Here is a 16,530-nt window from a genome sequence, read left to right as displayed (position 1 = left end):
GGAGGCTGAGGTTCCCCTCCCCACATTTGCAAACACGTAGGGTGCAGTGACATGTGAAATGGAACACAGACATTTTTCTGTTTTGACTCTAGTAATAAAATCCCCAAGTGCTTTTGTGACAGCAGCATTAGACCCCATTATTTCATCCTGTGAAATTTGACCCCACATTCTTCATGTATGTGAATGCAAGGCCACGGTCACCCACTTAGAAACGAGCAACAAGCTCTTACCATTGTTATGTATTGTATTTTAACCGTGATTTTCCAGTTGTGAAGGACGGAGGAAAGGGCAGGGAGAAAATGAAATGCAAAATTAACCCGATCCTGGTTATTAGCTTACATAGTCCATAATATTTCAGTATGTCACTTGAATGCCTAAAGATTTTTTTCAAGTACAGCTTGAAAAAGCTGATTAATTCAAATATTTCTTGGCAAAGGCCAAGCCCTTCCTTGTGCTGTCTATAAGCCTGGCTTACTGACTAGTTAAGAGTACTATTTATTTTTCTTCACAATTATCCGTATTTCTTTTTTAGCATAAACAAGAGATGTGATAAGTGTCTTTTAGTCCTATTTCTTTTACCATGCTCTTGACATAAGAACTGAAAAGCATTTTGAGAAATGTATTGACATGCAGTAGCTTCACCACAATACTGCAGTGGTGTAACCACTTACTGTAATGCTCCTTTATGACTTAGAATAGACTTAGATGTAAACACAAAATGTATTTTTTTCTTTTTACTAGTTCAAGCAGATCAGTGTGAATGTTGGACTTTGTGAATGCACTTACATTTCTGATTAACTTCTTAGAAGGCCTATCTCAGAGTAGCAAGCAATTTTCTAATGCAGTTTGTACTCTTTATATAAGCCTGTCTAAGTACTTACATGATATCTCCTGGGAAAAAAATCAAGTGCAGTTTTGCATTTATATGATACACCTTAAAATAATCACGTGAATGGAACATCTACTCCATACTGTGCAGTTCAGAATTGTCTGACCCATCCAACATATTTGATACACAATCCTGGTACAAGAAAATAAGTTACCTGTCTCTTCAATGTGTATAAAAGTGACAACACATGAAAACCAGGTGCCTACCTGAGTGATGTCCATTCCAGAGTCACAGCTCAATGGCTGGGTTGATGTGAGGCCGTTCGAACCTATTATTGTTGTGATCACACCATTCTCATCAATTTTCCGAATCATAGTACCATCAACAAAGTAAATAAATCCGTGCTTATCTACAGTGATACCTGGAAGAAGGGGAAGGGTAAAAAATAGTGTTAGTACTAGCATTATCTTGATTAAAAAGTATGAGCTTAAAATGTTTCCTCCCCTCTTAGACTGAAAATCTGATTCAAAGAGTATGACTTCCCCCCACCCTTCCATTACTATTAGAAGCTTATACAAACTGTGTATGGAAAGATCATAACCATATATCAGGTTGGTTTTGACTTAAAGGGGAAGATATGAGGATGAAACAAAAAAAACCCCTCAGCTTTGCTTGTAATGTAATTACACATACATACAATGAGGCTGTTCAATAACTCCACATCTGTCATAAAGTGGGTAAGACTAGCTTTTCTAAAAACTTATTTTACAGTTCATTTTTCTTCATTTTCATTTCACTTTCTTAATTGGCATGCAGAGCCAATATTTTTAATTACTGCACTGTCTGAATGATCAGAGTATCTCAGCAAGTTAGAAGCACCCACAGAAAGCAAAAGAGACTTCTGTCCTGCTATGGGCTATACATACAAATGCTGCAAACCAGGTTCTCCTCAGCAGGCAGAAGGAACCCCTGTGCTGCAGAATGTATTGCAGTGCAGTGCTGCCCAAGACAATGGTCACGTACTGGAACCAGGCTCATGACAACTGTGGCCATCAGCAGGAGCTGGGGCAGTTCTCCCACTCCTGTCTCTGCAATAGCTCTTGCACTGCTGCACTGCACAGGAGGGCTGGACCTGAAACAAATGTGGGGGCTGTGCATGGGAAGGTCATGGTCCTCTGTATTTCAGTGGGGAAACAGCCTTGTTCTGTCTCTGCCTAAGAGCTCCCCTGCAGTTCTTCCTGCATTCAATTTGAACTGTAGGTAAGATCTTTCTTCCCTCAAATATTGAAAATATAACTAGAAGACCAATTCTATTCATGTTAGGTTTGTGAAATCCTTTCTACCAAAACCGCTCAATTTCTTGCTTTAAACTACTTCATAATTTCCCATTTAAAGTTGCATAACTTTGCAATTATAGCAGCTGCTGTGCACAGCCAAGCTATTTTAATAATGAATTTATGTTCTGCTACACAGAAATGAAAAGCAGAGGACTTGAACAGATGGTTTGGACAGTGGCTTATATGGTTCTTGATTTCTGTCCCCTGCATTTAGGACAACTGAAGGCTGCATGTACTCTGAGTTTACAAAACACTTGTCTGCAGGCCAGTTTAGGATCTCACACAGCAATTCCACATGCCATTAAAAAAGAAAAAAACCCCAAACTGAATTTCTATACCTATCAACCCCATTTTCTTATACTTAATTTAATATTTTTTTAATATATAGGAGCAGTTGTTGCTGGGGAAATGGAAGATTAAGCAGTCTGGGGGGCAGGGACAGGACCAGGAAGCCCTGATGCAGAACATGCATCTCCCATGGGGCTGGGAAAAGCAGGGGACAGTGTCCCCAGGCCCTTAAATAAATCTTTACCTGGCAGCTGGAAATGCCTGGGGATAAGTTTGAGTTGCATACACAGCTGAGTGTAATACACCTTCTCTTACAGTGTTAACACCCCGGGGCAGGCTCCTGAGACAAACTGCCCATGACTGGTTCTGAGGTGCCTCTTCACCACAGGTGATGTTCAGGCACCTTGCAAAGGTCTGAGGGTATGATCACAAAGTTCTAAGGGTATCATCACATAAAAAATCCAAAAGCTGCAGCAGTTAACTTTAGTGTCTAGCACTCCCTGCTCCCTACTATCTATCAGCACAGTGTTGAGAGTAGAAATTAATTCTTTTAATTGTCAGCTCAATGTATCCATCTGGCTGTGAACTGTCACTAGAAGAGGGGTATTTACCATCCTGACACCTCATCCATCCAGGACAAAAGGTGCCCATGGACTGCTGAAGTGCCCAAGGTACAGGGCTAGGCTACATCTCTTCATTATGCAAGATAGCTGATAACTGAACTGTCTGGTTCTCCAGGACATATGTCACTTGGGGAACTGAAACCACCTGGTGGGGGCTGCATGGGTTAGCTGGGGAAATCTGGGAGGTTATAAAAAGGCCAAAGGAAGAGCTGACAATCTTAGGGCCTGACTCCCTGCCAGCCTGCGAGCTCATAGATCGTGACTCCTTGGTTCTGGCTCCCTCAGAGGATCTTCAGTCTTTAATTAAAAAGTAACGGTGCTTTTGGAACTCCAGAACAACTGACAAGCTCCCGGCTGTCATCTGCTTCTGAGAAATCCAAACCTAAAAGGCTGAAGGTTTGAAGGTGAACTGAGGTAAAGAGTGTGTCTGAGCAGCAAAGGGGTTTGTTCTGGTGTCCGGGGGATGACCTGTGTGTTCCAGTTTCAGGAAGGGATGGTCCTTTGTACCTCTGTTTTTACCTAGTTCATGCTAAAGAGATGTTGCAATGAAGAGAACTGTGCACACAAAAGGCTGGAATTAGCTGGAACTGTGCACACAGTGCTGGAGCCAAGGGCACCTCCTGCTGCTCCTGTTGGGATGCTCAGAGGTTCCCATTCCTGCCTGGGCTCCATCCTGCCCTGAGCAGCTTTATGCTGTAAACCTGAAGTTTACAATCAAGGGATTGACAGTAAATGGAAAAGTTGCTAGGAAATTCTAGGGTGTTTTCTTTAGGGATGTGTGAAGGTTGAAAACAAAGGTCTCTTCAGTCCCAGCTTCCTCCTACTTTCTTGAGAAGAAAAAGCCACCCTGGGCTGCTGCGGCAGGGAGGGTGTGAGGAGCAAGGACCACTGTATGTGAGTGCTGTGGTGCTGGGCATGTTTCAACCTCACTGGTATTGCATCATGTAGTGATGATATTAGATGGGATTTGATTTGCTTCCCAGTGCGGTTCTTAGGCTGAAATGAGAAACCTGATGTGGGTGGAAAGGGCAGCACATGTGCTGTGTCTGAGCCTGCCTTTGCGGAGGGGAGGTGCTGCGTGGCAAGCGAGGAGCTGTGTGTGCTTCTCAGCTGGATCAGATCCATGCCACGGATAACACAAGGCCAGGATCTCTCACTAGGGCAAGTGCATCTTCTGTTTTGCGCAATTTCCCTGAGAACAGATGGCTGTGTTGGCTGCAAAACCATCCATTATATAAAAATCAGAAATTATGCTGCAATGAAATAAAGCTACTCAGCTGTGTGGCTGAATGGATTTCAAACACTGACTGTATAAGAAAACCAAAGATCTTTTAATGTTACTAGAGTCCATGTTGCTCTCCAGCCATTGTAGAAAAGCAATTAACTACAAGGGAAGCACATACACCAGTGTGATGGTATAAACAAAGCCATGTCTTCAGTATTTGCACTAAATTCCTGGTATTTCCTAATAAGCCAGTTTCTTCAAGTACCAGTGTATAGATGTTCAACAAAGACCTACTTCTTCCAGAGCTTATGACTCTATAGTAAAACAACAAGACTTTACCTATTGAAAAATTTTTATTCAGGTTTTGTTGACAAATACCCTACATAAGGCATCCAGTGGAAAACAAAATACAGATTTCTGGCTAAACTGTCCCAATTTATTCATTAGAGTTGGATTCATTAATGCTTCTGTCACATCTTGCATGATGCTTCACATAATCTGTACTCCAAGAGCTTATTTTTAATCCTTTTCTGACGTACAGTGTAACGCTGAATTAAATCACACACAGCACTGCAATTGTGCTTTAATCACCAAGGAACTGGGGGAGGAAACATGCACATGCTGAGGGTAGTGAATTGCACTGAGTGCAAGTGGGAACACTGCTCACTCCACGAGTGAGTAAAAAAGGTAATTTTTAAGTACCTTTTTTTTTCTTTGCACAGAGAAGGAGATGTAGTTCGTATTGGGCTCTCAGTTTGATTCTGGGTTTTTTTTAGCAACCGTAGCACTAAACTTGATGCCCAACTGAAGATGCCTTTGGGCACTAAAGTGACCTATTGCACAAATGACAGACTTACCCTGTCTATATAGATTGCATATAGATTCCTCATTAAACACTGAGTAAGGACAAAATAAATTTGTGCCAGGATTTAGCCTTGTTGTTTGATTCAGAGCTGAGTACCAATCTTGCTTTCTGAGTAACATGCTTGTCCTGAAGGACTGTTTTTAGTCATGTTTAGTCACTGGGACCGTCCTACATAGAAGAAGATTGTGTACCTGAATGTAAACCAGTAGCTCTTATGAAGATCTATCTCCAGTGGATTTACATGCAGACATCTTAAAAAAAATTTCATAATACTCAGAGGTCTTTTAATCAGTACTATTTGAATTCTGCTAACTAACATTAAAAATTAACTACTGCTAGGGCGGTCACACATGGCTACTAATCACTATCACTAGAAAGACTCTGCAGACAGTTTTGCTTTAAATGTCTTCTCCAAAAAATAGTGCTTAGGAGATGGGCTGGGTACACCCATGATACACACGGAAGGCTGACTATAACCTCTTCTGTTACATGCTCTCTTTTGGTTAAAGGGTTATTTCCCTTGACAGCTCTCCCTTAGTGCACACACGTACACCATTATAAATGCAAATAGCACCTAGAAAGCAAACTGGCTGCTTTTTGTGCAATTCTCAGAGGTATAAATTCAAAATATATATGAACTTTCAGTCTAGAAATTTTGGCATTTCAGCATTAGTGAAGCTAAGCTTATAGTGTTAAAATACGGATTAAAAGTAATACAGTAAATTCCACATTAATATATTTTCTTTGCTTTTTTCCCACCCCACATCATATCCTACACCTGCATTCTAAAAGAATCTTTTTGGGAACAAATCCTTTTCAAATACATCAATGAAGAGCAGCCTGAACTATTTGTTGCCCACTTCTGGAAATTCTACTTTACATTTTTTGCTCAGCTAAAAACTTGCAAGTGAGCATTCTATATTGAAAACTTCTAATTAAACTTCTGAAGAATTTGTAAAACAGCACCTAAAACTACTGGTGAGGATGGATAAAAGAGAATGCCACCTTCTGCTGAAGAACAACTGTATTTAGAAGGAACTTGTGATTCTCATAAAACTTTTAATAGGAAGAAGTGAATCAAATTGGTTAATTACCATTTTATGGTGGTAAAAGGGCAAATTACATGCCATCCATTTCTAAACTTCTAAATGTCTTTGGTGCTTTTAATTAAAGCTGCCATCTAGAAACTAAAGCAATTTTATGCAATTAGTTATTTATAGGTTACCATAATACACCACTCAAAATATGATTCAAATGATTTGCAGTCTCTTGCCTTGTGATCTTTGTCATCTTTACTTCATTACTGTCTCAGTACTAGCTGCAAAATATTCAGTAGTTCTTTGTCAGCTGGAACACAGTACTTGCACTTGAGCATTGTTCTCTTTAGATGCAGAACAGTAGATTTGGAGCAAACAGCATTTTTAACTACTGACAGCAAATGGAAATGTTCAGCTTCCAGCCTGAGACATGATGACTGGGGTCATGCTTACTGCTGACACAGGAGAGCAGAAAAGTGAACAACTAATGAATTCAGAGGAAGGTTGGATGAAATTTAGGAAAGCTTGCTGTCCAAAAAGTTTACAAGATTGCCAGACTTTGGAAATCATAGGTAGCTCAGACTACCACAGAGAAACATAAGGAATAATTTTTGCTGAATTAAATGGCACAAGATTATTTTTTTGCTGATTCTATGATGCATATATGACAATGACTTGAGGCTGCAAATCACCTTGTGTTGTCTACTTCTAACTTTATGTATTGCTAATGAAACATCTCACTCCATTTTACTTCCCTTGTTGAATTCTATGGAAGGGTTGAAAAGGTCTTAGAAATTTACAGAATAGTAAAGATTGCTGTAAAAATAGCATTGGTTATTACCTTTGAAAAAGGTGAGTTTGTTTACACAAAAGGCTAGATTAGAAATTTTGTGTGCATCCTACTGAAGGTAAGAGGAATCCTCCAGCTGAGCAGGAGCAGTCCTAAACAGTCTACTGCCATTTGACAAATCTAAAGGTCTAATCTGAGCAGTTGTTCTTACAGATTTTTTTACTTTAGAAAGCATTGCTGAGGATGGTGAGCAACAAGACTGATTATTTCAGGATGTGAGATACTGGGGTGAGCATATCCTCAAACCCACGATTTTTTTAAAGTAATATTTCCTTAGTAAAGTAATTGCAAGCAAAATAAATAAAACTACACTGCAGAACCAATATTTTAATTAACCTTTCATTTGTGTTGCTATCTCATGGCCACGGCTCTGAATGAAAGAGTTCTTTGTTACAGGTATGTATAAAGTATTTTTATGCTGGGATTTGGAAGTTTCTCCAACTTATTATTTCCTTGGTGCTTGCTTTGAGGTCACTGCATCTGTAGTGAGGTCACTGCACTGCATTCAAGTACTTTGTACTCAGAGTCTGTAATTTCTCGAGGCATTGACTATCCATGGTTTGTACAGACAGTGCGTGCACTTGTCTTCTACTTCTAGAGTCTGGTCTGGACCCAGGAGTCAAAAAGCAGACATTGCAGGGCTTTAAATGTTTAAATATTTAGATTTAGTCCTCAGGCTTCCAAAAGCTGAAAATCACTTCTGATGTTCAGGGTGCCATCACTGGAGGGACTTGCTCTTTTCACAGTTACATAGTTTGCATTTCCACCACAGCTGTCCTGTGTGAATGCTCTGAGTTGGTCACAAATCCAAGGTGATTGAAATTGGATGTTAATCGGACACTTTTCTTATCGTGTTGACTGGGAGACACTGTAGCTCAGCAAAAACATGGTAACTTGATTGTCTCAGCCTCTCACTGCCTCTGTCAATTAAGCTTAGAAAGTCAAATCCATTTACACATCTAAAGCCCTCTGATATCAGAAGGGCAGTGTAGGTAAGTGTTTAATGGTGTTGATTCAAGAACTGGCTTTGCAGCCTAAGTACAACAACTCCCAGGTATTTCCATTCATTTTAGTGCTTCCTACTGCTCCAATATTCAATGACTAATCTAGTTAAAATCAGGACATTATCCCCTAGTGCCTTATCATAAATACTAATCAGATTGTTTAAATGATAGTGTTGGTGACTAGATGTACCATAAATATGTTTTATTAAAAAAATCCCCAAACCCACCAAACAGAATTCCCCACCCCAAAATTAAAATCTGTTACTTGGTAAAGTTCAAGTGATTGGAATTCAGTCAATGATTAATATCTTGTGTAGTTACTTCTTCATTTTCAATATCTTCTTGTGTAATAAATGTGTTCAGCTTGTCACAGATCTTATTTTATATCTCCACCTTGTATCATTTCACATTCTGCTTAAGTACTTGGTCATCTATTACATGACTCATTAGTCTGAGATCTCTACAGAATTAAAGAAAGTTGCAGTAAAAATAATATATTGAAGTTCAAATTTCAACTACATCAGCCATGCATGTTTAAAAGCATCTTTCAAAGTCAGCTTAACATACAATAGTGCAAGATTAATGTTCACTAAGCCCCATCTCTAGTCCTTCACAGAGAATTGGGAACAGACTGAACAAAGCTATGTGTGTTTGTTACCTGCAAAATGAAAGTTGTGGAAAGATCAAATCATAATTGATTATTGTGACTTCATGACGTTTTCCTGTCTGGCATTTAATTCCTGGTCACTAGGTAAAGGCAGTCTTCTCAAATAGATAATGAGAGATAAAAGTTGATGAAAGACTTAAATCAATAAATAACAATCTAGGACTCTCCTCAAACCTCCCTGCAAGCCCAATGAAGTAGAAAAATAGGTACAATTCAGAAAAGTTAAAACACTCTGAACTTTCATTCAGAGAAATAAATAAGAAGTAGAATTTGAATTTCCATTTCTTAACGTACTTTTGAGGATGTTACCAAACAGATTAAGTTTCACAAGTATTACACAGTAGGTATTTCTTACCAATTTTGCAAATGGATAAACTAAGACCTCTAGATAAGCCCTTATTCTGAGTCACAAGCAGCCAACAGCAAAAATCAGAGTACAACTTTTAAGATGTAACTAACTGAGGTCAGACAGCCACTAAATGGAGCTTTTTTCCAGATATTACCTTTCTACCAAGTAAGAGGGAAATTTATTTTTCATTTCTACTGGGAAAAAAAAGAATACTGAGGACAAAATTAGGAAGGCAAATGATGTAAAAAAGCTAAAAATATTTCTATATCAGCTTAAAAAATAAATACTAATCTTGTTTGGTCATTGAGTAATGCAAGTGATTATATTTAATCATATCTTTGCAATTACTCTGTCTGCATTATCAGGGAGCTATTGTTGCACCATAAAAATCTCAGAGATTTTTCAGAAATTAGAAGCAATTAATTTATTTCTGTGATCATATACTACATAACATTGTCTGTGTGTCCAAGGATTTTTAAACATGGCTAAGAAGTTTTTGCCAACATTTCCTGTGTCCTAGAAACAATTGTTTTGTGTTTACTGTTTGAATATTATTTCAAGAGAAATGTGACACCTTCTGACTTGACAATTATTCCAAGACGAAGCAAAATAAGTGATCCAAAAGAATCTCTAAATCTGCATTTAAGTATGTGAGACATTTATGTTTCTTAATAAATAATAGATCTATGGGTACCAGGCAAATAGTTTCTACTACTTTCCAAGGTTATTCAACCTCTTAACAGTTTAGAGGAAAACAAAGTCATGTACCTATAAGTCTGTTAGGATAATACACTGATCACACTGTGCTGGTGGCAACAGGTTGATGCTGTATTTTGCTAGGCCCTGTACAAAAAGGGCATGTGGCACTCCATAATTCCTTGAGATTAAAATAAAAAACTTAACAAACCTGACCATTAGAGTAGATAAATAAATCAGAAGCAGCTGGGAGTCATTGGCACTGAACGTGCCAATATAGGAGTCATTGTCTACTGACAGTTTATTTTTTTAATGATTGCTGGCTGTCCCAGAACTCCTGACTCGTAATTTTATTCCTCTGAATTTCTTCGTGACTAGAACCTTCTGATAAGGAAGTCAGCTATACATGGGCATTTCTAAGTACAGAGCATCTCACAAATTTTCATCAACATATTTCCCCAATAAGAAAATAAGATGCAACAACTAATTGTATTGTAATTGGACATAATCAACTGTAATCAGCAATAAAACACCAATCACTTTCACAGAATCACACTTTCCTGATAATGGATCTGAAAACCTTTTTTTTTTTTTACTATTTTTAGAATTGATTCATCACATTAGTTAGCTGCCTGAAGATTAACATTTATTTGTACTTACCTCACACTTACCTTCTATCATTAAAGACACGTTAAAGTCACTCTATAATTACAATGTGTCTCTTGCTAAGCCTTAAACCAGCATTATTTGCTTGTCTTAGAGGTATTTCTGCCTGGATATACATTCTAATTTCCTACTGATGTACAGGTCTCCTTTATTAACTCACGAAAAATAATCAACCCCCTTCCCTAAAGGCAGTCATGAGGCGGGAGCAGTGTGCTGCGGGGGAAGCACGCTAACAGCCCACGCAGGGCTCTGCCTCGGGAGCTGCTGAGTACCCTTTGTTCCAGGGATTTCAGTGGGAGTTGAGGGTGATCAGCTGCTTTAGAGCATCAAATCCAGAGACTTTATCACAGTCCTAATGCACACCGCAAGGGGATTAATTGTGGCTTTGGTGGGGATTCAAGGCTTCACATGCATTTTGCCTGTGACAACACTGGATGTACTCTGACAGGATGGCTGCAGCAAAATGCTTATTTCATGTGCAGCAAGGGAGATGCTCATCTTTTTCAAAGTGTTGTAATAAGAGAGGACAAACTAGAGTTCCAAATAAACTTGATTAGCTGGCTGTCTGATTTGAACAGCTCTGACTTAATGTGTATGAGTAAGCTCTGTTAACATTACAAGACTCACCTGAATGCATAAAATCTAAAAGATGGACTTTGAAACCATATAATTTGCTTAAGAGTTAGATATAATTAAATGCTGCCACCATGCAATTGAAAGGTTATGAAAGAGGAGTGTTGTCACAGAGGGAGGAGTATTCAGAGGATGCTAGCTGGAGCCTGCTGCCCATGCTGGTCCCTCATAAAGGACTGGTTGTATTATAGATGTGAGTGAGCTATATGAAATTATTTGGCTTGCTAAAAGTTGGTTAAATCATTGCCACAGACCCATTTTTGTACATCCAGTTGCATCTGAGTTCCTAAATAATGGAAAGATATGACAGATGACTAACACTAAGTACCTGGGATATGGTCTTTTCTTACCTCTCGGGCTATTGAGAGAAGCCTCGGACGCCTTTCCACCATCCCCACAGTGACTCTGGTCAAATGGAAGGCACTGATCACCTGTTCCTGCCACCACGTCTGCATTTTTGGCCAGATCTTTCGTTTCAGTGAGAGATTTTGCTTTATAGACCTTTCTGGTGTTGGTATCTGACAAGTAAAGGGATTCTGACACTGGATCAACGGCCAAGTAATATTTGTGTGCAGGGCTTGTACTGAAACAGAAGAGAAGAGAATCACAGTCAGCTTGTTTTTCTTTTACATCTCTGTGGCAGCATAACAATTGTATTATAATTATCTGAAGACATCTGCTCAATGATTTTAAGAGGACAAAGGCATAAGTGAGAGCAGCTTTAACGTGGGTCATACAAAGCACCACTGCTGAGAAGGAAGGAGCTTGTCTTGGTTGCAGAGCCTGTCCAGCCAGCTATGGGGCAGTGAGCTGGTGCAGACTGGTACTAGGTGACTTTGTCCATCAGTACCAAGCCACTCAGGATAAAGCTAACTGGAGTGACTTCAGCTTGGTTATAATTATTACTATGAAAAGCAAGCTCATTTTTCAATATCTGATAAGTCCTAGTACTCTTGGCACTGAAAACAAATCTATGAGTTGCAGCAAAGTGAATCACAGACTGTTCTGCATGGGCACAAATGCCCACTCCTGGTTATTTTTATCTGTTTCTAAACCTTAGGAAATATGAAGGTGTGAAATATGTTGCCTTAATTCATGCCGACTGTATTGTCATGAGCAAGGCAGAAGGCCAAGTACTGTCAGTGCAACTAAGCATGAATTAATGCACCATAATTCATGCACTGTCAGTGGCTTATTGAGATTATAAAATGTTATATAAAAAATATTTACATATGTTAATTAAATGGTGGGGATCATAAATTCTAACCAGAGAACTGGGCTGCATCTTATTATCCAGTAAGACTTTTCGTTTCTTCTTCAGTGCAAAGTTAATTTCCAGTTTGAGGAAATTGTCCAAGCACATGGCACACCATGCTGGTGTCCTGAGCCTGCTGAGCCTGCAGTGGAGCCTAACTAAAAATCCAGACGGGAGGAGATCCTTTAAATCACGCAGTTGGTTACTGAAATGGTGGGAGAGAGGTACAGGCTGAGCATTTAGGTGCTCACACAGTATTTTCATCATTGCCATGTTTCTCTGAGGGGCAGATTTCTGACAAGTGGCTGGGCTCTAGATGGGACTTTCCTGATTAAAAAAATATGCCAAAAAATCCCTTTTTTTGGATGAAAGAGATATTTTATTAACAGTGGTACAATTAAGTAACACTTAAGATTGGTGCAACAAAGTTGTGAAATGAGTTTCTCCTCTCAGCTTTGCAGTTCTGTTTGTGGTGGGTTTGACAACGCTTGGTGATATTGCCACAGCTGGGGAACAGATGTGAAACCCAGTCCAAGGAACCACAGGGAATGAGAGGGCAGTGATATGATGAAAGATGAGTAAGAGGATGAGCTAAAAGCAATTAATGCCTAAGTATGTATCATCACTATAAAATTGTTTGTTGAAAATATCAAGAATCATTTGTGCTCTCTGGATTGAGGTTAGGAGAGACCAGCCAGTCAAAAGACAAAAATAAAACACTTCTATGAAAAAAGCTGCAAGGAGAATTCTAGATTTTAAATAAACATGTTGTTTAGTATGCAGAAACTGCAGAGTACCAGGGGTCACTATATGCTCTCCATGTAGACACATTTTCTGTCATCCTTGTCATTACATTTAATAGACCAGCTGTTAGAAAACTCTTCATGTTTATGCTTAAAGCCTTGCATACTAAAATCTTTAAATTTAAAGAGTACTAGTAAAAAATGGAAGACAACAAAATACCTTCTATTTTTACAGAAGATTGTAATCAGATCTAAATCTGAGTTGATTTAATTTAGTCTATTAAAAACTACATGAAATAGACTAGGATTTACAATAAATCTTTTCAGAAGTAGTTATTACTATTCTGTACTAAATTTTTCCCTATAACCTCAAAGTCTAGTTTCCGTTTTTACCAGTTATTAAACAGCTTTGTTATATCTCATTAAAATGCTGGTGACAAGAAAAACAAAGAGGGTAAGTTGCTTTTAAACACTCACAAATAAGACCAGTGGCTCTCTCTGTTTACTGGTCTCCAAACTCCCCTCTTTTACGCAGTACTTTCTTTTACCCGGTAAAAAGAACACTTTTCCCCTGCTTGTTTGGAGACTAAAAGTTGTGTAGAGGTGCTGGATTTTGAAGCCTTTTCCTGCTTGGACTGTCATGAACCATCTTTCAGTTATTGCTTCTACATATTTCCTTAAGCATTCTAGAAATTTCTACCATGACTATGACCTTTACAGCCCCACAGAATGCCACACAGTGAGACTGTCAAGTAATCCCCTATAACCTCAAAGATTACATTAACTACAAGTGATTTCCTCCAATTTTCCACAAATTTCACTTGGACAGAACAGTGACAGAGACAATTACTATTGTAATTAATAGGGCTGGGGTACTTGAGTGTTGTCACAACTTGATATAATTAAGGTTTAAGCTCATCTCAAGAAACTAGTACGAGTGAACAGGTGTTTAAAAAAAATCTACTTTACAAAAGAAACCTCTAAATGTAAAAGCTGAATCATGTTCTGAATGCATTATAGAGAAAATAAGTTCAATTTGCTCTTTAGTTTACAAAGATTCTGGTCAGTTTAAAGAAAACGGGAACAACCCTTCAATTAAAAAGTAGAACCTTGCACTTACCAACTAGGAATTATTCTTTCTTTTTAAGTTTTAATTGTAAAATACATGAGATGTGACATAACCTGGTAAATAATCTATAGTGTTCAATAGCATTTTTGTGGGTAAAGCAAGCAATTCCAACCAGTACTCTCATGCTGCAAACACACGCCACTTCCTACTATGCCATGAAGTTATCAGTTTATGTTGTACTGGTGCTGGATTATTTATCTCATTTAATACTGGAATGCTAAGAAGTTTGTTTCTAAGGAGACAGAGTGCCTTGCTGTCTCTTTCTAGCATGCAACATCACTTCTGCAGCTGGATTGTTGTAACCAACTCCCTCACCGTCTGTCACAGAAGCCTAATGGGCAACGCTTGTTCCTTTAACGAAATCCCTACATTGCAATGGTAAAATGCCATCTGGAAAGGGGGAAAGCCACTTGCTTTGCCTTTAGCTGGAGCAGCAAGGACTGAGCTGTGACACAGCATCCTCAGTTCTGGGCTCTGCTGTGCACACCCTGTAACTGGCAGATTTTAAAGCTCATAGTATCCTAGAACCACTAAAGTCCTCTTGTGTGTTTCTGAAGCCTTTTTAACTATTTCTTTGTTGCTAAAACTCCAGTTTCCTTGGATGGCTATATCTGTGATCATTCAAACACCATGTGAAATGAGTATGACAGCTATGAAATGCACCCCCAGTGTTCAGGTTTAAATCTCTCCATCTCTGCTTGGTGATCAGCAAACTGATTTTTAGAGGGAGACTTCATTCCTTCAAAGTGAATGAATCAAACCTACAGTACTATAAACAAAGGTGAATTTGATTAACATTTGTATTTATTAACATTTATATTCATTAAATTTAGAGTGTTTCTCTATATACAGACTCCTAAAAGGACTTTTGTAAGACTGTTTCCTTGAACATGGTTCACATATCAGGCTGTCTGTGTTTTACTCACCTGTGTCTTGTGTCTCTATTCCTAGAAGGACAGATCGGTTCAGGTTTAAAAAGAAAGAAAAAGACAAGAAATGTTAGCCCTTGACAGAACTGTATTCTTTGCCTAACTGCTCACAGAGATGTATCCCACTAACAAAACATTGTTTTTCCTGTTACTGGGTATTATTTCTTTCTCTCAAACTGCTTCCTTTGTACCACCTGCACATTGCCAAGTTAATGCTGAACAATCAGCATAAAGAATCATCACCAGCAGTGTTAGCTAAGTGGAGATTCATGGGCGTTAAGTAAGAGAAATTTCATGTATTAATGTTCAAAATCTTTCCTGCCTTCCCCTCTGGCCCTCAAAGGGAGTAGGAAGCTGGAGTCATAATTGCAGGGCAGTCATTAACAGCAGCACAGGCCCAGCCTGTGGCACGCCAGGTTTGCTCTTGTCTTAAACTCAGCCACATCCTCTGCTACACGAGGAACAATTTTATTGCATTAATTTTAAACATGGTAAGTTTTATCTTCTGTGACCTGACACAATACTCTACATGTTTGCTATTGAATTATGGGGTTTTCTTCAAAAATATGCTTCATGGAATACTTTAACTTTTGGAGAACATGTATGAAAAGCCTCGCAGGAAGAAAAACCAGCTCTATTTATTAATTCTGCAATTTGCAGAAATCTGTTAAGCAAGACCTGTTCTAAAGGCCACTTAAGATGTCCTTTTTAACCAGTGACTTAAAGTAAGTGTAAGTTTTCTGGTAAGTTAGTTTGACAGTTGATGAGACACATGGTCAAAAGGCAACTAGATGTGGCTGCTTCTCTAAGTCCCAAGGGATAAAAGCTCACTGTAGTTTTCATAAGCACATCACAGCCAGGATTACAGACACTGGTCAGAGAAAGGTAATTAATTTTTTACCTCAATTCTAATATGCCAATCGAGTTTCCAGAGGGAAAGATCCGTCTGACGTAGTTGAAGTCCCCAATATAGACACTCCCATCAGGGCCAGAAGCAAGGGCAACAGGGGCAAAGAGTTTGCTGTTGAGGGCGAGCCCGTTGCAGTTGGAGCAAGAGACACTTCTCTGGTGTCCATTGCCCATCACAGTGGAGATGACTGGAGGCTGCTGGGAAATGAACATGTTTTCCCCGTTCCCTTTGTGTACAATTCCTGAAGGAAGGGGAGGGAAGAAAACAGAGACAAAAAAAGTGAATGTATAGCATTTAAACTATTCAGCAATTTTGGGTTATGAAATCCTCTCGAAAACCAGACTACCAAAAGAGCAACAAACATCTCATCTTTTAGAGACTGTCACAGGGCTCCACTAATCTCTTCCAATTTTGTTCATCCCAAGCTTCACTGTCACCATTTTGTTCATTAGTGGCTAGTGGCTATTTTAAAAGGCAACATCATGAGGAGAACTC

The 16,530-nt window shown here is 38.9% G+C and overlaps 1 protein-coding gene across 6 annotated transcripts in view; it reads right to left on the bottom strand.

The window, feature by feature from the left end:
- Window positions 1-16,530, bottom strand: part of TENM1 (teneurin transmembrane protein 1) — a 511,156-nt gene that overhangs the window by 46,717 nt on the left and 447,909 nt on the right. For all 6 annotated transcript variants that reach the window (XM_027687147.1, XM_027687148.1, XM_027687146.1 and 3 more), the window contains 4 exons: window positions 16,027-16,276; window positions 15,123-15,143; window positions 11,420-11,652; window positions 1,096-1,250 (listed from right to left, as the gene is read on the bottom strand). In XM_027687147.1, coding sequence (XP_027542948.1) covers window positions 1,096-1,250; window positions 11,420-11,652; window positions 15,123-15,143; window positions 16,027-16,276 — 659 coding nt within the window. The remainder of the gene's footprint in view (window positions 1-1,095; window positions 1,251-11,419; window positions 11,653-15,122; window positions 15,144-16,026; window positions 16,277-16,530) is intronic.

This window comes from Neopelma chrysocephalum, unplaced genomic scaffold (assembly GCF_003984885.1).
Source record: "Neopelma chrysocephalum unplaced genomic scaffold, ASM398488v2 Primary Assembly neopelma1_73b, whole genome shotgun sequence".
Lineage (NCBI taxonomy): Eukaryota > Metazoa > Chordata > Aves > Passeriformes > Pipridae > Neopelma > Neopelma chrysocephalum.
The sequence above is the reverse complement of the archived record's forward strand: the minus strand, read 5'-3'. Positions and strand labels throughout refer to the sequence as shown.